This window comes from Jaculus jaculus, chromosome 3 (assembly GCF_020740685.1).
Source record: "Jaculus jaculus isolate mJacJac1 chromosome 3, mJacJac1.mat.Y.cur, whole genome shotgun sequence".
NCBI lineage: Eukaryota > Metazoa > Chordata > Mammalia > Rodentia > Dipodidae > Jaculus > Jaculus jaculus.
The window spans coordinates 176,202,874-176,230,063 of record NC_059104.1 but is presented as its reverse complement, the minus strand read 5'-3'; the positions used below and the strand labels follow the sequence as shown (position 1 = coordinate 176,230,063).

Sequence of the window (27,190 nt, the reverse complement as noted above, 5' to 3'; positions counted from 1 at the left end):
AGGCAAGAAGCCCTGCAGCCTGTGTGACTCAATGTGATGACAAACACCTATGTTCCCAATTACTCCAGGGGCTAATGCTGGAAATCACTTGAGACCAAGAGTTCAAGTCAGTTTGGACAACGCAGTGAGATCCCATGTCTTTCAAAGAAAAAGAGGGGGGACGCGGGGGCGGGAACCTGGATAAATTGCTCAGTGATTAAGGTGTCTTCCTGTAAAGCCTAACAACCCAGGATCGATCCCCTAATACCCATGTAAAGCCAGATGCACAGTGGTACATGCACCTGGAGCTTGTTTACTGTGGCTGAAGGCCCTGGAGCACCCATTCTCTCTCTTTCTCTGTCCTTACAAATAAGTAAATAAATAAACAATGGCCAGGAAATACATTTGACAATGCCCAAATACAGATATATTCAATAGCCAAGTAGGTTGTTGAGTTGTCATTTGTAAAACTGTGTGAGCCAGGCTTGGTGGTGCATGCCTTTTATCCCAGCATTCAGGAGGCAGAGGTAGGAAGATTGCAATAAATTCGAGGTCACCCTGAGACTCAGTGAAATCCAGGTCAGCCTGAGCTAGAGTGAGATCCTACCTCAGAAAACCAAAAAACAAAACAGAAACAAAAAAAACCCTGAGTGAAACTACTAGAAACTACACAGAAGATACTGCACCCTAAGGTAGTCAAGAACATGCACTACAGCAGCCAAAGTCCGAATCCCAACCGAACTCTGTGTAGCTTGGGGAAATTATTTAATCCTTTATACATTAATATGAATACTTCTCACACAGAACCATGAAAATCAAGTAAGCTATATATCTGTTATATTAAGAAGTTTAAAACACCACATACAATTTAGTATAAACTCCATGAAATATTTGACTAATGTAAACAAGCCACTTGTGACATACTACTTCCCACATTCTGAGCTAAATTTAAACCCCTACAGGCTCAAAAACAAAAGAAAACAATTGTTGGGTGTCGTGGCGCACACCTTTAATCCCAGCACTCCACAGGCAGGGGTAGGAAGAGCGCTGTGAGTATAAGGCCACCCTGGAGACCTTACTTCAAGGAAAGAAAAAAAAAAAAAAGCCACTTCTGGCCAGGCATGGTGGTTGGTGTGTGCCTCTCATCTTAGCACTCAGGAGCCTGGACTGCAGAGTAAATTCCATGTCAGCCTGACCTAGATTGAGACCCTGCTTCAAACAAAGGGGAAAAAAAAAAAACCCGGAAAAAAAATTTTTTGACCCTCACTTGGGAAGCTGAGATAGGAGCTACAGCCAGTTCCAGATCAGCCTGGGGCCGAGTGAAACCGTGCAACAAACGACGACGACAAAAGCAACTTACCAGATGCTGTGTCATCTCAACAGCAATAGGAGTGACTTCTTCACTGTATTCACAGATCATTTTCTGAATTACATTTGTGAGGTCATCATTTTCTGTTTCTCTTATAATATGAAGAAGAGCCTGCATCACAGGTCTGATAAATGGTGTGATGAATTCTTTAGCTGTAAGAAAAAAAAAAAACCTTCCTGGCAAAACAGCTAAATTTCTAACAAAACTAGGTACAACATATACCAAAGAAGGTAAAAGAAAAGAACAAAGTACTTTCATATTATAAGGATGTTTAACTTTCCAGTAGTATACCTTGAATTATAAAGACAATGTTGTTACCTTTTTCTTGATTGCTAATCAATACTTGAAGTGCAATGGCAGCTTCCACTTTCACAGGCATTTCTCTATCATCAATCAGACATCTTCGTGTCAATTCTAAGGCTGTTTGGAGGTTCTGATCACTTTTGAATTTCACTTCACAAAAATAGTGAAGTACCCAGCAAGCCTTTTAAGAAACACAATAAGTGACTACAGACAACTCACTGCACATTCCACACTAAGCTCTGCCTAGTTTTGTGTGCGGGAATTTGGAGGCTGGTCAGTGGGAGATGTATCCAAAGACACACACTAGACCAGTACTATGATCCCAGGTTACTCTGTGGCTGCATGAAGTTTGTGTGGATAGCAAGATCTGAATGCAAAACACAGACAGAAACTGCTACCAGACACAGATGGAAACTATGCACACATTAGAGCAGCCATCCTCCCAGCCGAGTGGGGACAGGGACAAGAGGGTACCCACACATGATGTAGCCACACAAAATATGCAATAGTAATAATACCAGTATTTACCCTAAACCCAAGTCTTAAATAAAACATGGCTTTTCAAGTAAAAGTAATAAAGCATATTTTTATAAACATATAAACAATACAAATTTTAAACATACCCTCGCTCTCATGTAGCCCAGTTCACTGCTGAAGAGTGGGAATACATGATTCTGTAACATGTATTCCATTTGATCTTTGTAGATCTTTTTCTATAAATACAAACAATTATTATTGCAATAAAGTTAAAAAGACAATGATCTCAATTCCACCTACTTAAAAAGGTTGACAATAACCAATAGTATAACACACATGTATCCCATTCTCTTAATCTAATCTCAGAACACACAATTAACACATTTTTGTAAGGCTATTACTATTATTTTTGGAAATATGGCCTCACTATGTAACCAAGGCGGGTCTGGAACCCACAGGCATTCTGCCTTAACCTCCAGACTGCTGCAACTACAAACAGTAGCATGTGTGGCACATTACTAGCTGTTTACAATTAGAAAGCAGTTGCATCAAATGCCAGGCACAGTGGCTCAAACCTTTAATTCCAGCACATAGGAGGCTGAGGTAGGAGGATCACCATGAATTTCAGGGCAGCCTGGATCTTTAGAGTAAGTTCCAAGACATAATTGAAACCCTACTACAATAAATAAATAAACAAACAGGGCTGGAGAAATGGCTTACTGGTTGATGTGCTTGCCAACAAAGCCAAAGGTCCATATCTTCAGGACCCACAAAAGCCAGATGTACAAGATGTTGCATGTGTCTGGAATTCCTTTGCAGTGGCTACAGGCCCTGGCACACCCATTCTCTTTCCACACACTTGGGCTACAAAGTCACTGAGAAATCCTGTTGGAGCTGAGCTGAAAACCTCCTCCTTGTAGACTAGCTGACAGAAACCTGAGAAAAGCTTTCTAGCTTAAATGTATATAATATGCTCACCAAACTTCCCAGTAAGCACCTCTGTTAATGTTCATACTCATATATTAATGCTACTCTCACTGTTGGCTAGAGAAGCTCCTCTTTTCAGATGGTGATGACCTTGGAATGACTCAGAAGGCACATTCGTGCTGAAATGAAGTGACAGAGGACTGCTCAGACTGAAATATCTCTATTCACCTTACAACACTCAGGGTCCATTGCTGAAGAGGAGGCAGAAAGAATATAAGAGCCAAAGGAAGGGTAGGACTCCTTACAATGTGCTCTTCCAGACACAAAATGGCCTGGATATCCATGACCTCACAGTGCCTGACACACACACACACAAAACACATGCAAGAAGCAAACTAATTAAGCTCACTGGGTCCAAGAAAGAAGGGCAGACAGATGGGAGTGAGGGAGGGAGAACAGGAGGGAGGAGTGGAGTGAAAATAAGTTGTAAAGAGGAACAAGTTTATTTTACTCAGCTGGAGAGAGAAGCATCAAAGAAACAATGAGGAGGCTATTATTACAATAATTGTCAAATAAATAAACAAAATTGTCAAATAAATAAACAAAATTAAAAGGAAAAGACATACCTTCAGAAGTATCTCAGCTAAAGAGCCAATCATATGCAAGGCTCCATCTTTTTTTCTAGGATCTGCATTTGGTTCAGTAAGAATCTGGTAACAGAATCCCATAGTCTTCTGCAGTACCTAGATTAAGAGATAACTAACATGACTTCATTTAATAACAATCTGTAAACGCATACACAAAAATGACACATGACTAAAACACAAAGCAGAATATCCTTGAACAAATTTAAGGTAACAGCAAGGTACTGTCATGGTGACTCACCTCTTTCCTCTTACTACAGGCTGTAAACAACAGTGTCTGAGCAGCAGTGGTAGGAGAAATGAAATCCTCAAACACATCTAGAGAACAAATTTAAAATGAAAATTACAAGAGCAATTTTGTTCTGTTTTGTAGGACAGAGTCTCATGCACCCCAAGGTGTCCATGAACTGATCCTCCTGCCTACAACCACCCAATTGCAAAAATTTCAGGTATGGATGACCATGACCATGTTCTGGCTTAATGAAATAATTTTCTTGAAAAACATTTTTATATTACCCAATCTCAAACTATGTTCCACTAAAAAAAGGCACCCTCCCTCGAGAAATAAAAAGGCATTTGAGCTGGATTATGTGTTTAAGCCCAGCACCCAGGTCCCTGTGAGTTTGAGGTCCCTAAACTACATAGTGAATTCCAGATCCGCCTGGGCTAGAGCGAGACCCTACCTTGAAAACCAAAAAGAAAAAAGCCTGTAAGCACTGAGCATGTGGGGAAAAAGGACAGATGAGGTTCACTGACCAACCAGTATAGTTGAATTATTGACTTAATTCAGAGTGGCTCTGTCTCAAAAATCAAGGAGGTCGGTAACTGAAGAAGACACCCGATGTTGGCCTCCGTCCTCTGTGCATGCGCACAGGTGCCTACGAGGGGCTTAACGGTGCTGTGTAGCCCACTGAGAGAGAACTGGCATGGCATGCATGAAATCCTAGATTTTATCCTCAGCCTGCCAAACTAAACAAAGAAAAGCAAGCACTTAAAGTTGTTCAATTTTCATACAAGGTGAGTATGAACGTGAATCCATTCACATACCTAAATCTCAATATTCTTCAGGCTAAGAGAAGACTGCAACTTCAAGACCAGCCTGGGTCACTTACTAGCAAGATCCTCTTAAAAAAAAAAAAAAAAAAAAAAAAAAAGAAGAAAAAAAATCCAGATTCCCATGCAATTTTGCAAAAGCTAAATTCCACAACTTTTTTCTGTTGTTGCTTGTTTCTGGGATGAGATCTCACAATTTTTCCCAGGTTGGTGTCAAATTCAAGACATCAAGTGATCTTCCATTCAACTTCCCATGTAAATGGGAACATAAGCATGCAACACTACACTCAGATTCAATTTCTTTTTGTACAGATAACATGTTGATCACTAACTTGTAATATTCCTTTATACAAAACACAAACAAGTACACAAGATTCTGATTGGCAGGATTAACACACTTCATTAACTTTAACTTCTAGTATGTACCTTTTCCAATTCCACCTATATACATTTAGTGTTAACTATAAATTTTAGTATAAAGTATAACCTTTATTTTTACTTCATTATTTTGGTTTTTCAATAGGATTTCACTCTAGCCCAGGTTGACCTGGAACTCACTACGAACTATAAAGGATGGCCTCAAACTCTTGGCGATCCTCCAATCTGTACCTCACAAGTGCTGGGATTAAAGGTGTGTACCACTTCGCCCTACTTTAAGCTATTTCTTAATCACTTTAGGCATGTAATAGAAAGATAAACAATTACCAAAACTTTACGGTATTTGTAAACATTACTGTATTTTTCAGCTAAAGATAAAGTTAGCATTATTATTATTTTTGTTTGTTTTTGGAGGTAGGGGCTCACTGTGGCTCAGGCTGATCTGGAATTAACTATGTAGTCTCAGGGTGGCCTGGAACTCACAACGATCCTCCTACCTCTGCCTCCCAAGGAGCTGGGATTAAAGGCATGTGCCACCATGCCCAGCTTAAAGTTAGCATTATTAAACACTGTAAGTAATGGACAGGCACGTACAAGTCTAAAAATAAATTAAAAAAAATTGAAAACGGGGGCATGGAGAAATGGCTTAGCAGTTAAGGTGCTTGCCTGCAAAGCCAAAGAACCCAGGTTCAATTCCCCAGGACCCATGTAAGCCATATGCACAAGGAAGCACTTGCATCTAGAGTTCATTTGCAATGTCTAGAGGCCATGGAGTGCCCACTCTCTCGCTCTCTTTATCTCTCTCTCTCTCAAATAAGTAAATAATTAAAAAAAAAAAACATATATTTAAAAAAAAGAAGAAATAAATTAGATCAGAATAATGACAGTGTTTGTAGTTCCAAAGTTGAGGTGCTATAATAATGCATGTTAAGACTATATACAACCATACTAATCCTAACTACTGACATATTTTGTTTACATACATCAAAATTTCCCTTTTCCTTTATAGTTTTTTGTTTTTGTTTTTTTTTCCCAGCCAGTTCTTATGTAGTGCAGTAGCCGAGGATGACCTTGAACTCCCGATTCTCCTGTTTCCACCTCCTGAGTACTGGGATTACAGGCTTGCGCAACCAAGCCCAGCCAGCATGTGAAAATTTCTTACCAAACTTCATGCGTATATATTCATAAGGGTCTTCTTGCCAAAGTTCCTCATCAGCATCTGTATAGCACATCAATGGAAAAATAACATCTTGGATAATGCCCTGCAATTTAAAAGTTAAGAAAGTAACAGCATTCAGCTTTCAATTTAAACTGTCAACTCTCTTTACTAAAACAAAGTAACTATAAGCAATACCTTAAAGCTTAGTGCCATACTCGAGTAATAATTAGTGCATTCCCAGATCAACAACAAATTCATATACACTCTGTAACAAGGAATTATAAAATAAAGTAACACATGTGTACCCAGGTAGCTGTTAGGTATTGTGAAAATATTCAATATATACTTGTACACTATTATTGGGAGGTGTAGCTTAGTGGAAGAGCTCTTGCCTAGCATACAAGGCCCCGGGTCCAATCCCCAAACCCAGAAGGTAAAAAAGAAAAGAAAAAAAGGGGAGGGAGATATCAAATGCTGCAACTTAATAAAAACTAAGCCAGGGGCTGGAGAGATGGTTTATCAGTTAAGGCCTTTGCCTGCAAAGCCAAAGGATCCTGATTAGATTCTCCAAGATCCATGTAAACCAGATACACAAGGGGGCCCATGCGTCTGGAGTTCATTTGCAGTGGCTGGAAGCCCTGGCGTGCCCATTCTCTCTCTCTCTCTCACAAATATATTTTTAAAAAAACTAAGCCAATTATCGTGAAACCAATCTAGTGAAATAATGGCCTTTCTTTACTCTAAACAGCATGAATAAAATATTAACCACTTACAATCCAATATTTAAACTTAACCGTCAAGACTGAGTTTTAATTTCAGGCTCAAACTTAACTGAATATTCATGAAATACTTCTCATTACTTGGTAAGTGTAACATTTCCTTTTCCTGCTGTACTGCCAAAGCAATCAGCAAAACTAGACATAGTAGAAAACCCAACAAAACAAAAGTTTTCAATCTTTATAGCAAGTAATGTATTATATGTGCTAGAGAAACATTTCAGATAGGACATTGTTACTTGTATATGAGGCTTCAGATTCTTCCAGGTAAGGGCATGTGACACTCCTTGATTAATGTAATTTAATGTCTGTTGTAAAACTCGAGGAGCCATATATTGCTTCTCCTTGTACTGATATAACACCTTCAATAAAACCTTTGAAAAAAAGAGAAAGTTCAATCAGTTACACAAGTTCAAGTAAGGTGGGTGTGGTGGCACGCACCTTTAATCCCAGTATTTGGGAGGCAGTGGTAGGAGGATGGCCTAGAGTTCAAGGCTAGCCTGGGCTAGAGCAAGACCCTACCTCGAATAACTAAAAACAAACAAACAAACAACAACAACAACAAAAAAAAAAAAACCCGCAGTTCAAATAACTTAAACACAAACCAAATGTCAACTGGCATTCATCTTAATGACCAAATCATCACCACAATCTTTAGATAGATACAAAGACATTTTTGAGATGACATGGAATACTATATTTCCAAGACAAGTGAAACTGAAGTAACCATGTGTTATGCAGTTAATAGGCCCCAATGTTCTCTTAGCCCTTGTTCTTATATATGTATTTTTTTATTTTATTTTTTATTTTTGATGAGATATGGTGGTGGGGGGGGGGGGGACAAAGGAGAATAGGTGCACCAGGGTCTCTAGCCACTGCAAACAAACTTCAGGTGTATGTGCCACCCTGGTGGCACACACCTTTAATCTCAGCACGCAGGTAGCAGAGGTAGGAGGACGGCCATGAGTTCAAGGCCACCCTGGGCTAGAGCAAAACCCTACCTAGAAAAGAAAAATACCAAAGAAGAGAGGCAGATAGAACAAACAGACCACGGCCTCAGCAACCCCGGATGCATGTGTCATGTTGTGCATCTAGCTTTACATGGGAACTGGAGAACTGAATCACTGTCATAAGCCTTTGCAAGCAAGCGATTTAACTGCTAAGCCATTTCTCTAACCCCCTTTCTTTCTTTCTTTTATTTTATTTTGGTTGTTCGAGGTAAGGTCTCACTCTATCTAGCTCAGGCTGACCTGGATTTCACTATGTAGTCTCAGGGTGGCCTCAAACTCACAGTGATCCTACTACCTCTGCCTCCTGAGTGCTGGGATTAAAGGTGTGTGCTTCCATGCCCAGCTCCCTACTTCCTTTTTTTAAAAAAGACAAGCAAGGGCTGGAGAGATGGCTTAGTGGTTAAGAAGCCTAAGGACCCATGTTCTACTCTCCAGATCCCAGGTTAGCCAGATGCACAACAGTGAGGCAAGCACATGCCCACTGCATTCAGAGTTCAAGTGCAATGGCTGAGGACTGTCTCTCTCCTTGTTCTCCTTAAAATTAAATAACAACAACAGCTGGGCATGGTGATGCACACCTTTAATCCCAGTACACTGGAGGCAGAGGTAGGAGGATTGCCATGAGTTCAGGGCCACCCTGAGACTCCTTAGTGAATTCCAGGTCAGCCTGGGCTAGAGTGAGACCCTACCTCAAAAAAAAAAAAAAAAAACCTAAATAAATTATAAAAATAAAAACAAACAAGAAAGTTTACTGAGATGTAATGTAAAAACTTCCCTGAAGCAGAGAGGGGTCCTGGATAGTGGGTTATTCAGCTCTGTGTTTTAAATTATCTTTTTCACAATCTCTACCCAAGCTAGTTAGCCTTGGAGGTCACTCCTTTGCCTGTGTGTGTGCACAAGCATGTGGAAGCCAGCGGTGATGTCAGATTATCTTCCTCAATCCTTCTCCATTTTATTTACTGAGGCAAAGTCCCTCACTGGAGCCGGAGCTCACGGACTCAGCCAGTCTACCTAGCAGTTAGCATGAAGCTTCTTTGTCACTGCCTCTCAAACACTGGGATTACAGGTGGACTGTTATTCACCCCTAGCCCTTTGCTTGTTTTGTTTTTGGGTTTGTTTTTTGTGGTAGGGTCTCACTCTAGTCCAGGCTGACCTGGAATTCACTATGTAGTCTCAGGGTGGCCTCGAATTTACAGCAATCTTCCTACCTCTGCCTCCCAAGTGCTAGGTGAGCGCAACCATGCCTGGCTCAATCCCTAACCCTTTTAACATTTATTTGTGTATTTATTTTACTTATTTGCAAGCAGAAAGACAGACACAGAATGAGTATGTCAGGGCTTCTAGTTGCTGCAAATAAACTCCATACGAACACTACTTTGTGCGTGGGTACTGGGAAATCAAACTTAACCTTAACTGCTGAGACACCTAACCACCACCAGCAGTCACCCAGCTTTTACAAGGGTTTGAACTCTGGTCCTCATACTTTCTCAGCAAGTACTTTAATCAACTGGGCCAAGAATGAACCTAGAGCTTTAAGCATACATACTAGGCAAGAGCTGTACCACTGGCTGGAACTCACCAATTCAGCGAGACTAGCATTTCTATGAGCCTCAAGGACCCACTTTCCCCCACTCCTCCCGCACTGAGATCGTAACTGTGCACTACCAGGTCTGTCTTTTCCCCAAGGGATTATTCCTTTTCCAAGCACTTGAGATTGAGTTGTGTGATTGTTATTAATACTGATTATCAACTTGTATGAATCCAAAATCACCTAGGATACAAACCACTGAGTATGACTGTGATGGAGTTTCTAGACGGGGTTAAGTGAGCTAAGACTCACCCTTACTGTGGATAGCACAATCTTCCTGACTAGGGCCCAAAACTGAATTAAAAGGAGAAAGCTGGGCTGGAGAGATGGTTTAGTGGTTAAGCGCTTGCCTGTGAAGTCTAAGGACCCCGGTTCAAGGCTCGGTTCCCCATGACCCACGTTAGTCAGATGCACAAGGGGGCACTCACATCTGGTGTTCGTTTCCAGTGGCTGGAAGCCCTGGCGCACCCATTCTCTCTCCCTCTCTACCTGCCTCTTTCTCTGTCTGTTGCTCTCAAATAAAGAAATAAAAATGAACAAAAAATATTTTAAAAAAGGAGAAAGTTTAAAAATAAATAAATAAAAGGAGAAAGCGAAGGCTAAAGAAAGCCTCAGTGGATAAAGCAATGCTGACTAAGTTCAGAGCCCCAGACTCCAAGTATAAGTCACAAGCTAAGGAAGACATCAGTAATTCCAATGTGCCTTAAGTTGGCAGTGAATGAAAGATTGCCTCAAATGAAGAAGGGGCTGGAAAGGTAGCTTAGAAGTTAAGACCATTTGCCAGCAAAAGTCAAAGGACCCAGGTTCCCCAAGACCCACGTAAGCCAGATGCACAAGGTGGCACATAAAGCTGGAGTTCACTTACAGTGGCTAGAGACCCTGGCACACTCAGTTTCTCCCACTCTCCCTATGTGCCTCTCTCTCTCAAATAAATATTAAATGAGGTAGAAGGCTCAAAAGTCAACTTGGTTTTTGATTTTTGGATTTTCGAGGTAGGGTCTCACTGTAGCCCAGGCTGACCTGGAATTCACTATGGAGCTTCAGGGTGGCTTCGAACTCACGGCGATCCTACCTCTGCCTCCCAAATGCTGGGATTAAAGGTGTGCGCCACCACGCCCGGCCCTCAAAAGTCAACTTGTAAGTTGGACTCTGACTTAGACATGCTTGTCATGACAAGAACATGCACACTACTTTTCATTGACTTTTGGAAGTAGGATCTCACTCAGGCTGGCTTCAAACCAACAGTGATCCTCCTACCTCTGCCTCCCAAGTAGTAGGATTAAAGGCATTAAACGTGTGTGCCACCCACACATGGCAAATGTACAATTTTCTAATTAGACTCCAATAAACTTAAATTTAAACCAACTGTATTAACATATAAAAGGCTGTCATCGCCTTTATTCCCAGCACTTGGGAAGCAGAGGTAGGAGGATCGCCATGAGTTCAAGGCTACCCTGAGACTACATAGTGAGCGCACGCATCTGGAGTTTGTTTGCAGTGGCTGGAGGCCCTAGCACGCTCATTCTCTCTCTCTCTCTTTCTCTTTGTCGCTCTCAAATAAATAAACAAACAAAAAATAAATAAAATAAATAAATAAATAAAAGGCTGTCATAACCTCAATGAGTCAACATTTCAAAATATAATTCCAGGCTGAGTGGGGTGGCACATACCTATCATCACAACAGAGTAAACTGAGACAGGAAGATCACGGTGACTTCAAGGCCAGCCTGGGCAGTACAATGAGGTGAGAGCACTTGTTTGGCAAAGCCTGCCAACATGGATTTAATTTCCCAGCCACTAACATAAAGCCAGATGCAAAAAGTGGTGTCAGCATCTATTATTCATTTGCTGCAATAAGCTACCCTAGTGCACTTCCCACACACACACACACACACACACATACACACACACACAGAGAGAGAGAATTTTTACAAGTAAATAAAATGCAAAATGTCATGTCACTACTTGGAAAATCTATGTAGACTTACTTGTTGGACACCAACAGCAAATGCCTTCAGAAAGACTTCAGCAAATTCATTATACTCCTTGGAAACATTCCCAGGGCTTCCATATCTAAATGAAAAGTAATATGCCTCTTATTTTTTATTGTTATTTTACTTGTATCTCTACTTATAATAGTGAAAACTTCAAAAGTAAATTTAAATTCCTGTATGTGGTAAGAGCTTACCTTTCAAAAAGTCTTGCTAAAATATGTAAAGCCCACTTCTTACATTTCCACCATGGTAACTCAGGTCTATCATCTTCTTCAACTTGAAGTGTTTCCTATAAAGAGACATTTATTTAATAATATTAAGAGGTAACAATACAGATAGGACAGCATAAGGTTAAGAAGACTCAAGGATGTTCATTTGCCTTGCATGTTGGCATTTTTTTTGTTTTGGTTTGGTTTTTGGTTTTGTAAGACAGGGTTTCACTCTAGTCCAGGCTCACCCAGAATTCACTATGTAGTCTCAGGCTGGCCTCGAACTCACGGCAATCCTCTTAACCTCTGCCTCCCAAGTATGGGAGTGCACAACCATGCCTGGCTCATGTTGGCATTTTTTAATAAAAAAGTTAAACTTGGGAGAGCATCAACCTTTATTAAATCTTACAACCTCAGCCAGGCATGGTGGCACAAACCTTTAATGTCAGCACTTGAGAGGCAGAGGTAGGAGGATTGCCATGAGTTTGAGGCTACCCTGAGACTACACAGGGAATTCCTGGTCAGCCTCATTGTTTCCATACTTGTTAATAAAGGCTGTTTTTAAAAAACATATGTTTCAGTCAAGATGACATAGTCAAGGAGTGCACAACAACCACTTAATCAAAACCAGAATAGTTCACAAGGCAAAGGTCATGGGCTACCCATTTAGGGACACCTACATCAATGTTTGAGGGCAGATATCCTGAGTACTCATTACAATTTGCCCAGAGTGAAAACCAGCCAAGAACCTAAACACCCACTAACACAGTATATTTAATTATAGAAGCACGGTACTTAAAGAGTCAAAAGCCTATGGCCGAGAGATCATGTTCCCTAGGTGAGTAATGCCTGCTGTTGTCAGGCTAAATGCGTATGTTGAGCTGGAAAGATGGCTTACTACTTAAGGCACTTGCCTGTGAAGCTTAAGGACCCAAGTTCGATCTCCAGTACCCACATAAGCCAGATGCACAAAGTGGCACATGCACCTGGAGTTTGTTTGCAGTGGCTAAAAGCCCTGGTGTGCTCACAACCCTTACCCTGGCTCTCTACCTCTTCTTTCTCTGGAAAGAGCTTCCTTTATTACAAAAAAAATGATAAATGCATATATTATGCCCAAACTACCCCTAAACACTTTCTTTTAATTTATTTATATATTCTTTTATTTCTTCTTTTTTTGTTTCAGGATTGTGCCCTAGGCATGAAACAGCTTTGGCCACCAAGCAGGCATCAAGCTAGGATGAACAAAGGGCTTCCATTTTCTCTGCCCCTGACTGATATAAGACCACCACCATCAATAAGGCGCTGCTTTGCCCACTGTCAGGGGCCTATACACGTATCTTAATGCTACTCTCACTTGTGGTTAGAGAGGCTTCTCTTTTCAGATAGTGGTGAATACCAAGATGACTCAAAAGTCACCATAGTGCTAAGAAGTAGCAGTGAAGTGTTCAGCACTGAAACAGCTCTATCACACCTTCCAAGGTTCAGGGTTCACTATGGAAGACATGGAACAAAGAATGTAAGAAAGTCTAGGTCTGCCTACAATGCAATCCTTCAGACACAAAATGGTCTTGCTATTCATGTAAAAGCCAGGCATGGTGGCGCACACCTTTAATGCCAGCACTTGGGAGGCAGAGGTAGGAGGATCACCATGAGTTCAAGGCCACCCTGAGACTACATAGTGAATCCTAGGTCAGCCTGAGCTAGAGTGAGACCCTATCTTGAAAAACCAATAAATAAATAAAAAGGGGAGGGCTGGAAGAATGGCTTCACAATTAAGGTATTTGGCTGGGAAGTCTAAGGACCCAGGTTCAATTCCCCAGAACCCATGTAAGCCAGATGCACAAGGTGGAACAGGCATCTTCAGTTCGTTTGCCGTGGCTAGAGACCCTTGTGCGCCCACTCTCTTATTATCTACTTCTTTCTCTCAAACAAAAAACACAAATACACCAGTGAATGAAATTATTTGGAAAAAGGGGGATGCTGGAGAGATGGCTTGGCGGTTAAGGCGCTTGCCTGCAAAAGCCAAAGGAACCAAGTCCAACTCCTCAGGACCCACATAAGCCAGCTACACAAAGGTAGCACATGAGTCTGGAGTTCATTTGCAGCAGCTGGAGGACCTGACATACCCATTTTCTCTCTGCTTCTCTTTCCTACTCTCAAATAAAAAATAAAGTATTATGGAAAAAAGAATGAGCCAATATACTAACCTAAGACACCCATGACACTTTTAGTTAAGAAAGAAAGAAAGGGCTGGAGAGATGGCTTAGTGGTTAAGCGCTTGCCTGGGAGGCCTACGGACCCTGGTTCGAGGCTCAATTCCCTAGGACCCACGTTAGCCAGATGCACAAGGGGGCGCACACATCTGGAGATTGTTTGCAGTGGCTGGAGGCCCTGGCGTGCCCATTCTTTCTCTCTCTGTCTCTTTCTCTGTCTGTTGCTCTCAAATAAATTAAAATAAACAAAAACATATTTTTTTAAAATGTTGGCTTATAAAGTCTGGTGGCCTGGGTTTAATTCCCCTGTATCTACGTAAAGCCAGATGCACAAAATAATACATGTACATTAAAAAAGAAAGAAGCTGGGCGTGGTGGCACACGCCTTTAATCCCAGCACTCGGGAGGCAGGAGGAGGATTGCCATGAGTTCGAGGCCACCCTGAGACTCCATAGTGAATTCCAGGTCAGCCTGGGCTAGAGACCCTACCTCGAAAAACCAAAAGAAAGAAAGAAAGAATAGGTGGATATGGTAGTGCTGACAATGCAATTAGGAAATAACCCTTCACATTTTTTCACTCAGTAAATATATACGTCGTAGTCAGCTTCAGGTTGCTGGGATGAACTTCCAAATAAGGCAGTTTGCAGGAGGTATAGGATTTATTTGAAGCTTACAGTTCCAGGAAAAGTTCCATAATGGCAGAAGAAGCTGGTCCCTTTTCACAGGTCCACACAGAGAACAGCAACCACCAGCGGCCAAGCAAGCACACTCCAGGAACCCAGGCAGACTTCAAGTACTATGCATATCGTAGGCTGGAATTCAGATCTGACCCCACTAACACCAGCCAGGTAGCTAGATATCTACGAAGTATTAATAAAACTCCTGAATCTATTGGGGGACATTCATTCAAACTACCACAATACATAATAAGAAAATTATAAAAATTAGTAAGAATGTTGTAGAAAATGGTTAACTCCTAAGAAGATCGTTAAATTTATTACTTGGAATATAAGAGAACACACAGAACTTACATTAGGGACATCTCTATTCACAACCGTCTTCAAGATTTCTACCCACTCTGTCAGGTTCTGTTGGTTTATCAGCTCCAGAGGTAATGTATACTAAAGAACAAATCAGAATTAGTGCTTAGAAATCGTTACAAAAGAAAATCTCACTTTCATTGTTTATAATACCTATCAAAAGTTATCATAGGGCTGGAGAGATGGCTTAGTGGTTAAGGCACTTGCCTGTGAAGCCTCAGGAAGTACGTTTGATTCTCCAGATTCAATGTAATGGTGATACATACATCTGGAGGTCATCTGCAGTGGCTAGAGACCCTAGCGTGCCCCATTCTCTCTCTCCCTCTCTTTCTAATTAAAAAAAAAAAAAAGATCAATATGATGGAGAATGGAATTTCAAAGGGGAAAGTGTGGGGGTGGGAATTACCATGGGATTTTTTTTTTTATAATCATGGAAAATGTTAATAAAAATTAAAAAAAAAAAAAAAAAGATCACAGTTGCCAGGTGTGGTGGGGGGAGGCAAAGAGGATTGCTTTGATTCCCAGGCCACCCTGAGCCTACAGAGTGACTTCTAGGTCAGTCTGAGCTGGAGTGAGACTCTACCTTGAAAAACCAAAAACCAAAAAGTAAAAAAAAAAAAAAAAAAAAATTGAAAACAAAAAGTTGTCGTTAGTCAACCTACATTTCTAAAATAGTAAATACACAAATTTCTTCAGTAAACAGATGCCATGGGCATTCTTATCTTGCTCACAACTTCATAGGATTATATTGGTTGGTACTACAGGTACACACCAGCATGCTTAGCCACTGAAATCAGGATGTCAGGGCACTCATTTAGATAAGTGAAGTCATTGTCATTAAGCTAGTCTTAACCAGGGCATGGGGGTGGACACCATTAAACCCACCAATTGACAAACTAAGTAAGGAGGCCAGCCCAGGCTACAAAGCTCAAGGTTACTCTGGACTACAGTGAGAACCTGCCTCACCCCCCTCCCAGAACTGCCAAAAGACTAATTAATCTTTAAAGAGTTGGGAAGATAAGTACTTACTTTATCCTGTGCTGTGGGGCACTTTTTAGAAAGGGTTTCTTAAAAAATATTTTATTTATTTATTTCAGAGAGAAAGAGGCAGATAGCATAGAAAGAATGGGCATATCAGGGTCTCTAGCCATTGCAAATGAACTCCAGGTGCATGTGCCACCTTGTGCATATGGCTTATGTGGGTACTGGGGAATGGAACCTGGGTCCTTAGGCTTTACAGGCAAGTGCCTTAACTACTAAGCCATCTCTCCAGCCCTAGAAAGGATTTTTTAAATTATTTATTTATTTATTGTGGGATGGCAGATAGAGAGAAAATGGTGCACCAGAGACTCTTAGCCACACTGCACACTCCAGAAGCATGTGCCACCTTGTGTACCTGGTAGATGTGGGTACTGGGGAATACAGCCTAGGTCCTTAGGCTTTGCAGGTAAGTGCCTTAACCAAAGCTAACCTATCTCCAGCCCTACAAAGGATTTTTTTTTTTTCTTTTTCCTAGTGTCTCACTCGAGCCCAGGCTGACCTGGAATTCACTATGTAGTCTCAGGGTAGCCTTGAACTCACAGCAACAGTAGCTAGGTGCCCTTGTATGCCAATTCTCTCTTGTGTATTAAAGGGGGGGGGGGCCTGGAGGGATAGCTTAGCAGTTATGGAGCTTGCCTGCAAAGGCAAAGGACCCAGGTTCAATTCCCCAGGACCCACGTTATCCAGATGAACAAGGGGGCGCACACATCTGGAGTTTGTTTGCAATGGCTGGAGGCCCTGGCGCACCCATTCTCTTTCTCTCCCTCTCTCTGTCAAATAAATAGATAAATAAAAATAAAAATTATTTCTGAAAAAGCAGGCTAGAGGGATGGCTTAGCAGTTAAGGCATTTGCCTACAAAGCCAAAGGGACCCAGGTTCGATTCCCCAGAACCTATGTTAGCCAGATACACAAGGGGGTGCATGTGTCTAGAATTTGTTTGCAGTGGCTGGAGTCCCTGGTGCGCTCATTCCTGCGCGCTTGCTCGCGCTCTCTCTCGCTCTCTTGCTCTCTCTCTCTCTCTCTCTGTCAAATAAATAAATAAAAATAAACTTTTTTTTAAAAAAAGCATTCTGGGGAATAAACCTGGGCCTTCGCTTTTTGACAAAAAGCACTTACCAACAGTTATGGTCCAGCCTTAAAATTATTTATTTTATTTATTTTTGCTTTTTATTTTTAATAAACCAATATGCCTTTTTACATAAAAGTACTAGAAAATGATAGTAATTCTTTAAAATCTGTGGAGTAAGTAGAATATTATTGACCTATGGAAGTGTTCACAGGTCAATATATACATTCAACGTTCCTGTTAAATTTTATAGCAGCATGTACTAGTTGGATGTACTGCCACATACACTACTTAACACGCATAAAAAAAGTCCAGCCCCTAAAATTATTTATTTTTAATGTGGCAAATGACAAACATCTTTTTGTTTACAAAAACTACTTTTAGGGCTAGAAGGATGGCTTAGTGGTTAAGGCGTTTGCCTGCAAAGCCAAAGAACCAGGTTTGATTCCCAAGGTCCACGTTGGCCAGATGCACAAGGGGGTGCATGCATCTGGAATTCATTTGCAGGGGCTGGGGGCCCTGGTACAGCAATTCATATTCTCTCTCTCTTCCTCTTTCTCTGCCAAATAAATAAAAATAATTTTTTTTAAAAAAAAACTACTTTTAGCTGGACGTGGTGGCAAATACCTTTAATCTCGTCACTCAAGAGGCAGAGAGGTAGGAAGATCGCTGTGTGTTCAAGGCCACCCTGGGCTAGAGTAAAACCCTACCTCAAAAAAAAAAAAAAAAAAAAAAGACTGCATTGGTGAAGTCAAGAGTCCGAGCTTAAGCCAGAAACAAAGCTCCTTACTTTTGCATAAAAAAAAAAACAACTATTTTTGTTCAAGGACATCCTGAGATTACAGGGTGAATTCCAGGTCAGCATAGGCTAGAGTGAGACCCCACCTCAAAAACAAAAACAAACCACTAATGCAAGCTGAAAGGGAACCATGTGCTTCAAAAATGTACCTGCACAAGAGCATAGAAGATCTTGAATATCTGCTTCTGGATGAGGACGGATTGGTCAGACTGATCAGAAAGGAGCTGGATGAAACGGTCCTTCAGCACTGGCAGGAAATGCTGCATTGCTGCCACTAAGGGACTTCGCTCTTCTGGTTTCTTGTACCTACAGGCAAGGGATATGGACTAATTCTATAAGAATTCACTTACATAACTTTACACTAGTAAATATATTCAAAGCAATTAAGACAGAAAAATGGGCTATGAAATACAAACTCATAGTTAAGCTGGTGGCATGTTTATAATCTCAGCTCTAAACCGGGTGTGGTGGCGCACGCCTTTAATCCTAGCACTGGGGAGGCAGAGGTAGGAGAATTGCTGAGTTCCAGGCCACCCTGAGACTCCATAATGAATTCCAGGTCAGTCTGAGCTATAGTGAGACCCTACCTCAAAAAAAAAAAAAAAAAAAGTCTTATAATCCCAGCTTTCCAAAGGCTTCAAAGAAGTAGGAGCACCAACTGAAGTAAAAACCTTGAGGTAGCCGGGCATGGTGGCACACACCTTTAATCCCAGCACTCGGGAGGCAGAGGTAGGAGGAGCACCGTGAGTTTGAGGCCACCCTGAGAGAGAGTACAAGAGTTAATTCCAGGTCAGCCTGGACCAGAGTGAGACCCTACCTAGAAAAAACAAAAAGAAAAAGAAAAAAAAAAAAAACCCTTCAGGTAGGTAGCTAATATTTACTGAACATTTTTTTTTTTAATTATTTTATTTATTTATTTGAGAGCGACAGACACAGAGAGAAAGACAGATAGAGAGAATGGGCGCGCCAGGGCTTCCAGCCTCTGCAAATGAACTCCAGACGCGTGCGCCCCCTTGTGCATCTGGCTAACGTGGGACCTGGGGAACCGAGCCTCGAACCGGGGTCCTTAGGCTTCACAGGCAAGCGCTTAACTGCTAAGCCATCTCTCCAGCCCTTTACTGAACATTTATGAGAGATGCCGGGCAAGGCCTTCACTCGGGCTCTCCCTCGTGTGACTGAAGTAACTGAGGCAAAGCCATGCTGCACGGAAGGGTGCACACCTAGGCACCTGGGACCCAGGGTCTGCGCTCAGCTGCTTAGCGTGAGAACCCTCTGTAACCCGCGTGACACCAAAGACACGATACCAACAGCCCTTTACCATCTTCTCTACCTTATCTGGGCTCAGTATGCATATGTTAAATAGTGTATGTGGCAGTACATCCAACTAGTACATGCTGCTATAAAATTCAACAGGAACGTTGAATGTATATATTGACCTGCGAACACTTCCATAGGTCAATATTTTACTTACTCCACAGATTTTAAAGAATTACTATCATTTTCTAGTACTTTTATGTAAAAAGGCATATTGGTTTATTAAAAATAAAAAGCAAGCCAGTAAGTTAAAAAGGAGATATAAAGGGAAGAGAAAGGAAGGGAGGAGGGTACTTAATAGGTTGGTATTGTATATATGTAAGTACAGTGATTGAGATGGGGAGGTAATATGATGGAGAATGGAATTTTAAAGGGGAGGGGGGAGGGAGGGTATTACCATGGTTTTTATAATCATGGAAAATGTTAAGGAAGTACATCAAAGTACATGACATCAATGTAAAAGAGACTGAGAGGGGGAGGGAATATGATGGAGAGAGGAGTTTCAAAGGGGAAAATGGGGAGAGGGAGGGAATTATCATGGGATATTGTTTACAATTATGGAAGTTGCCAATATAAATATATAAATAAAATAAGAGACCAGATCCGGTGGTGCACGCCTTTAATCCCAGCACTCAGGAGGCAGGAATAGGAAGATCACTGAGAGTTTGAGGCCACCTGAGACTACATAGTGAATTTCAGGTCAGCCTAGGCTAGAAGGAGACTCTACCTTGAAAAAAACTAATAAATAAATAAAAATACTAAGAAGTCTAGAGAGATGGGTCAGCAGTTAAAGGCGTTTGCAAAGCCCGACGGCTCAGGTTCAATTTCCCAGAACCAATGTAAAGCCAGATGGACAAAGTGGTGCATGTGTCTGGAGTTCATTTGCAGCAGCTGGAGGTCCTAGTGTGTCCATTCTCATTCTCTCTCTAATAAATAGATACTAAAATAAAATAAAGTTGAACTTAAAAAAAAAATACTAAGATTGGGACTGAAGAGGTAGCTTAGCAGTTAAGGCTCTTGCCTACAAAGCCCCAGAACCAAGCTGGGCATGGTGGCACACGCCTTTAATCCCAGCACTTAGGAGGCAGAAGTAGAAGGATCACCATGAGTTCAAGACCACCCTGAGAACATAGAGTGAATTCCAGGTCAGCCTGGACTAGAGTGAGACCCTACCTCAAAAAACTAAAAGAAAGGGGGGGGGGAGAGCCCAAGAACCCAGGTTCAAATGAGAACCTGTTGTGGACAGATAGTAAGAACACTTGCAGGTATGGAAAAACAGCTCCGTCCACCACAGATGGATTCCCCCTGGTCTGAAGCTGAAATAGAACCTTCTGCCCTAAAATGTCTGGTTTGGATATTCATCCCAGCAACATGGAGCTGCCCACAACACCTCCACTATCTCCCATTTAAAAATATATCAATTTTCTCTCTCTTGCTAAAATTGTAAGACGAGAGACTTGAACTTCCTCAATGACACTAACAACCTAATGAGATTCGCTCTCGTTTATGTCACTCACCTGCCAGAAGTACAACTGGCACTCAGCAGAGGTTGAAGCATCATGCCTTAGCAGGAAAATCAATGGATGGTAGTGGGAGCACATTGTATTCCTGTTCAGAACAGCAATTCTTTGAAATGTGTCCCAAAAATTAAGTTTGTAGTCCTAGAACTAGGTCTCCCAAGGGCATCTGTCTGGGCTTGGCTTCCACACCAAACTTTCAAGTGCCTACTAACTTCGTTACTTTCACCATATGCTTGAGGGAAGATCTCTTCTTTTTGGCTCCACGGCTTAGCTTCAGTTACCAAGGCTAAATTTTGTTTTTATGAGCCTAAAACCCAAATCTAAAGTGATTCCTTAGTCTAAATTATTTCTTACTGGAAAGAATTACTTTATATGAACTGTAACTTTTTTAATCTTTTAAGAATTTATTTTAGGGAGAAAGAGAATATGGGCATGCCAGGGCCTCTTGCCAATGCAAACAAATTCCAGATGCATGTGCCACTTTGTGCATCTGGCTTTATGTGGATAGTGGAGAATTAATTAAACCTGAGGAGGTAGGCCATCTCTCCAACTCTAAAAAAGCTGGGTTGTGGTGGTACACTCCTGCAATCCCAGTGAGTGGGAGGTGGAGGCAGAAGGATTGGTATCTCATGGTCATCCTTACGGGTTCAAGGCCAACTTAGGCTACATGAGATCCTGTCTCAAAAAGAATTAAAAATAAAAAGAGCACTAATGCTTAATGTTCTCCAATCACCTCTATACAAGTCCAACTTTAAGACAATTACAATAATTTTTTGTCTTTTTTACCCCCCCCCCCCACAGGTAGGGTCTTGCTATAGCCTTAGGCTGACCTGGAATTAGTCTCAGGCTGGCCTTAAATTCACAGCAATCCTCCTACCTCAGCCTCCCAAGTGCTAGGACTAAATGCATGCACTATCATGCCCAGCTTATTTTACTCAACTTTATTTTCGAAGCAGGGTTTCACTGTAGTCCAGGCTGACCGGGAATTCACTCTAATCCCAGGGTGGCTTCAAACTCACAGCAATCCTCCTACCTCTGCCTCCCATGTGCTGGGTAGGGTCTTACTCTAGCCCAAGCTGACCTGAACTCACTCTGCATCCTCCAGGTTGGTCTCAAACTGACAAGTGATTCTCCTACCTCTGTTTCTTGATTACTGGGATTAAAGGTGTACACCACCAAGACCACCTTAGATAATTTCTCATTGGGTAAAGAGACAATGATAAAAAGGACAAAGAGTTTGCACTAAAACTATCAAAAAATATTTGCAGGATTAGAAGAAAATCCTACTTGAAAAAGAAAATGGCACACTTAAATTATTATATATAGTACATTAATTTTCTCACACCAAATGTAAGTTTTCAGTTTTAAATTGGGTTAAATTTCCTCAATTTCTCAAAAAGTTTCCTAGGAATTAGAAGGGACACTTACTCATAATTTTTCACAAGCTGATAGAGGCAAAGAAGAATTCCTAGCCAACAAGCACTGTTGTCAGACTGAAGGTAAAAACCAATCTTGTCCACAATGGCAGTCCAGCGGCTTGGATAATCATGTTTGATGATGTGATGAATGCACGTAGTAAGCTGAACTCTGGAAGTCAAAATCAATAGTAAGGCAGGGAGAAGAAGTGTTACCTAGATACAGCTTTGCTTATTTCCTGGGTGGTGGCACACACCATCAATCCCAGCACTCAGGATGCTGAGGTAGCAGAACTGCTTTATGTTCAAGGCCATCCTGAGCTAAAAAGATCTCTAAAAACTTGCAGGATGCTATAAAAATATGAACATATAGAGTAGGGTATAGCCAAACATGACCAGGTTCTGGGTTTAATCTCCACTATAGGGAGAGGACTTTCAAAATGAATACCAACACAATATTTAGGCAGCATTCTATAGCTTTTTTTTCCTTTCTTTTCCCTTCCTTCACTCTCTTCTTTCTCTTTCAGTGATATAAATAGAACCCCAGGACAGTACACATTAGATAATCAATCAAATACTGTGCTATACCCCCACCCGTTGGATTTTTATTTTCTTTCCTTTTCCTGGTTCTAAAAACTAAATCCAGGCCCTTACTTGCACTGAGCTAAATTCCCACCCCAAGTTTTAAAGAGAAATGATTTTTCTTTTCTTTTTCTTTTTTTTCTTCAAGGTAGGGTCTCACTCTAGCCCAGGCTGACCTGGAATTCACTATGGAGTCTCAGGGTGGCCTTGAACTCACAGCCATCCTCCTACCACTGCCTCCCAAGTGCTAGCATTATAGGTGAGCACCGCCACGCATGGCTAAGAGAAATGTTCTTTCTATGCAACCCACCTACCTTAAATTCATAATCACTGTGTCTCTGCCTCCTAAGACCTGGTGTGATGGTTTTATTCAGGTGCCCCCCATAAACTTAGGTATTCTGAATGTTAGGATCCCAGCTGATGGATATTTGGGAATTAATGCCTTCTGGAGGTAGTGTATTGTTGGGGGCGGGCTTATGGGTATTACAGCCCGTTTCCCCTTGCCAGTGTTTGGCACACTCTCCTGCTGCTTTGGTCCACCTTATGTGGGCCAGGGGGTGATGTCCACCCTCTGCTCATGCCATCGTTTTCCCCTGCCATCGTGGAGCTGCCCCTTGAGCCTGTAAGCCAAAACAAATCCTTTTTTTCCTACCAGCTGCTCTTGGTTGAGTGATTTCTACCAGCAATGCGAACCTGACTGCAACACCTGGGATCACAGGCAAACATCATTAAGTTTTCTTTATTTTTCACTGATTCCACTATGCTCTACAGTTTTATATAAAAATTTAAAGATTTTAGTCTTAGAAATGTAAAATTAATCTGTAGTAAGGCAATAACTACTAAAAGCATTCTCAAACATGTGCCAAATAAATTTTCTACTACAAAAATGGCTACTATGTTCTAAGAAGAAAAACTTAAAAACCCACAACTAGACAAAATATATATTGTAACAACAGATAAATTTTAAAATGTACATACCTGATGAGCTCAGGTGAGTGGATAATGGCTTCTACAATATTTTCTCGAATGCAGTGTCGATCTTCCTCAGGAATGGTATATGGGGATATATCCCCTGGTGTCGTTTCCCGATCAGGCCAATACTGTGTTATCATATTCTTCAAATAGATTACACCTAAAGTGTAGATCAGTTTGACACAAGGAAGTTTACTATGAAAGCACTAAGAATGGTCCTTGTAAGTTTCACTGTAAGGTTAACCTCATATAAATAAATAAATATACATATATATATATAGAGAGAGAGACAGAGACATAACCTAAGAAACCCAGCAAATAAGGGGCTGTAGACATAGCCTAGTGGTTAAGGCATTTACCTGCAAAGCCTAAGGACTTAGGTTCAATTCCACAGTACCCACATAAAGTCAAGTGTACAAGAGAGCACATGCATCTGGAGTTCATTTTCAGTGGCAGGGCCCTGGTGCTCCCATTCTCTTTATCTCTCTCATAAATAAAGAAAAAAATTAAAAGAAACCCAGCAAAGAAAAACAATATAGGGCTGGAGAGATGGCTTAGCTGTTAAGGCGCTTACCTACAAAGCCAAAGGACCCAGGCTGAATTCTCCAGTACCCATTGTTAAGCCAATTGCACAAGGTGGCTCATATATCTGGAGTTTGTCTGCAGTGGCCTTGGTGTGCCCATCTCTCTCTCTCTCTAATAAATAAATATTAGTGGGTGTAGTGACATATCCCTTTAACCCCATCACTTGGAAGGCAGAGGTAGATGAAGTGCCAGGAGTTTGAGACTATATAGTAAATTCCAGGTCAGCCAGGGCTAGAGCAAGATCCTACCTTGAAAAAACAAAAACAAAAAAGATGCAATCGCCTTAACCGCTAAACATTCCCTTTAGCCCTTATTATTATTATTTTTTTTTTTTTGGTTTTTCGAGGCAGGGTCTTACTCTAGCCCAGGCTGACCTGGAATTCACTATGGAGTCTCAGGGTGGCCTTGAACTCACAGCGATCCTCCTACCTCTGCCTCCCAAGTGCTGGGATTAAAGGCGTGCGCCACCACGCCCGGCAAGCCCTTATTTTTAAATTTATTTTTATTTTCTTTTATTCTTTAAAAAAAAAAAAAATAGAAGGCGGGCATGGTAACACAACCCTTTAATCCCAGCACTCAAGAGGCAGAAGTAGGAGGATCTCCCGGACTTAGAGGCCACCCTGAAAGTACGTAGTGAATTCCAGGTCAGCCTGGAGTAGAGCAAGACCCTACCTTGAAACTCCCCTCCCCAAAAAAGAGAGAATGGGCACACAAGGGCCTTTAGCTACTGCAAAGGAACTCCAGACACACTGTGCATCTGGCTTTCTTGGGTCTTGGGGAATCAAACCTGGGTTCTTTGCCTGTGCCTTACTTACTAAAATATTAAATTTAACTAATTGCTAAATTCTCTAAAATGCTGGCATTTCTCTAATTGGAAATTCTTACCAAAATCTTATACTCATTTAAACAAGGATAACAGACAAGTACTTCTGTATTCTAGTATGCTTTGCTTTGGGAATTTAATTAATATTCCATCTTATAGTACTTTTTAAAATAAATAGAAGACAGCATTAAAATATCCATCAACAAAAGTAGGCAAACTAAGCCGGGCGTGGTGGCACACACCTTTAATCCCAGCACTCGGGAGGCAGAGGCAGAAGGATCACCATGAGTTCAAGGCCACCCTGAGACTACATAGTGAATTCCAGGTCAGCCTGAACTAGAGTGAGACCCTACCTCAAAAAATACAAAAAAAAAAAAAAAAAAAAAAAACTCAAAAAAAAAACCCAAAAAACCAAACCAGCAGGCAAACTATATGTGCTGACTATACATGAGATGTTGACACGGCATACGGGCCTGGTATGTGGTAGGAACAGCCAAAGCCAAGTCAAGACTGTGTCACTGCCTCTGGTTATAGGCTGAGGGCTTCTTTCCATCATAACGAACAAAGGAATGGGGTTAGACTTTTTTGACTTAATACTGTCCATGTTTTTCATTCTTCCAAAATATCAACTGAGGCTAGGTAAATGCTGAGGTAAGAGGATAATGGTGAATTCAAGGCCAGCCTAGGCTAGAGCAAGACCCTACCTCATAAACAAAACAAACAAAAAGAAAAAACAAACAAAAAGAAAAAACAACTATCAACTGAAAATTGCACTGCCAAAACTTCATGATTCAGTTTCCTCCATGCTGAATGTTTGAGTCATACTACAAAAACGAAACAATTCAGGCTGGAAAGATGGCTTAACTGTTAAGGCACTTGCCTGTGAAGCCTAAGGACCCATGTTCAAATGCCCAGATCCCAGGCAAGCCAGATGTACAAGGTGACACATGCACAAGGTCACACACGTGCTAAAGGAGCACACCCACCTGGACATCACTGCAGTGGCTGGAGGCCCTGGCAAGCCAACTTTCTCCTTCCCTCCCTCCCTCTCTCTCTCTCTCTCATTTATGCCCAGCAATCAATCAATCAATAAACAGAAAAAAGAAAGACAGTGAAAAACAGTCAAGGCTTCATGGCACACAACTTTAATCCTAGCACTCAGACGGCAGAGGTAAGAGGATCGCTGTGAGTTCAAGGCCACCCTGAGACTACAGCCAACAGAAAAAAAAAAACAAACAGAACACTAATCATTCAAAAGTTTGGCAGATAAAACACCATAAGGGCACTGAAATTTCAATTATTCCAAAAACATAGTTTTTTTTTTTTAGGACTTCAGCTTTTTATTGGGCACCTTACAAAAAGAGGTTTCATCAGAAATGCCAAAGCTGGGCTGGGGAGATGGCTTAGCAGTTAAGGCACTTACCTGCAAGCCAAAGGACCTCAGTTCAGTTCCCCAGGAACCTAAGCCAGATGCACAAGGTGGTTCTTTCATCTGGAGTACACATGCAGTGGCTGGAAGCCCTGGTGCACCCATTCTAAATTAATCAATTTCTCTCTCTCTCTCTCTTCCCCTTTTTCCCTCTCTCAAGTAAATAAGTAAAATTTCTTTTAAAAATAGCCAAAGCCAAGTTGGGCATGGTGGTGCACCCCTTTAATCCCAGCACATGGGAGGTAGAGGTAGGAGGATCACTGTGAATTCAAGGCCACCCTGAGATGACATAGTGAATTCCAGGTCAGCCTGTGCCACAGTGAGAGACCCTACCTCGAAAAACCAAAAAAGGAAAAAGAAAAAAAAAGCCAAAGCCCATGCAGATGGTCAAACTCCTCTCTTGCTTTGCTTCCACCTTCTCCTCAGGTGGGCAGCAGTGGGGAGAGGCAGGACCTCCTGCCTGTGCAGCACCAGCCCCTACATGCAAATGAGCCTCCCATATTGATACTGGCCAAGGCCTTTG

General features: G+C 41.5%; 1 protein-coding gene and 2 non-coding genes across 3 annotated transcripts in view; all 3 read right to left on the bottom strand.

The window, feature by feature from the left end:
• The window catches only part of Ipo7 (importin 7), a 59,526-nt gene that overhangs the window by 16,473 nt on the left and 15,863 nt on the right, over positions 1–27,190 (bottom strand). Inside the window, exons 3-15 of the mRNA XM_045145326.1 lie at positions 23,837–23,990; positions 22,290–22,448; positions 18,177–18,333; positions 15,111–15,200; positions 11,852–11,946; positions 11,652–11,736; positions 7,305–7,439; positions 6,293–6,392; positions 3,941–4,017; positions 3,682–3,798; positions 2,275–2,364; positions 1,667–1,832; positions 1,340–1,500 (exon numbers count right to left, since the gene is read on the bottom strand). Of these exons, the coding sequence (XP_045001261.1) occupies positions 1,340–1,500; positions 1,667–1,832; positions 2,275–2,364; positions 3,682–3,798; positions 3,941–4,017; positions 6,293–6,392; positions 7,305–7,439; positions 11,652–11,736; positions 11,852–11,946; positions 15,111–15,200; positions 18,177–18,333; positions 22,290–22,448; positions 23,837–23,990 (1,586 nt within the window). The remainder of the gene's footprint in view (positions 1–1,339; positions 1,501–1,666; positions 1,833–2,274; positions 2,365–3,681; positions 3,799–3,940; positions 4,018–6,292; positions 6,393–7,304; positions 7,440–11,651; positions 11,737–11,851; positions 11,947–15,110; positions 15,201–18,176; positions 18,334–22,289; positions 22,449–23,836; positions 23,991–27,190) is intronic.
• Positions 1,901–2,083, bottom strand: LOC123459934. Its single transcript, XR_006636666.1, has one exon. It is a non-coding gene; the product is annotated as a small nucleolar RNA SNORA23 (small nucleolar RNA).
• Positions 13,050–13,192, bottom strand: LOC123459968. Its single transcript, XR_006636699.1, has one exon. It is a non-coding gene; the product is annotated as a small nucleolar RNA SNORA48 (small nucleolar RNA).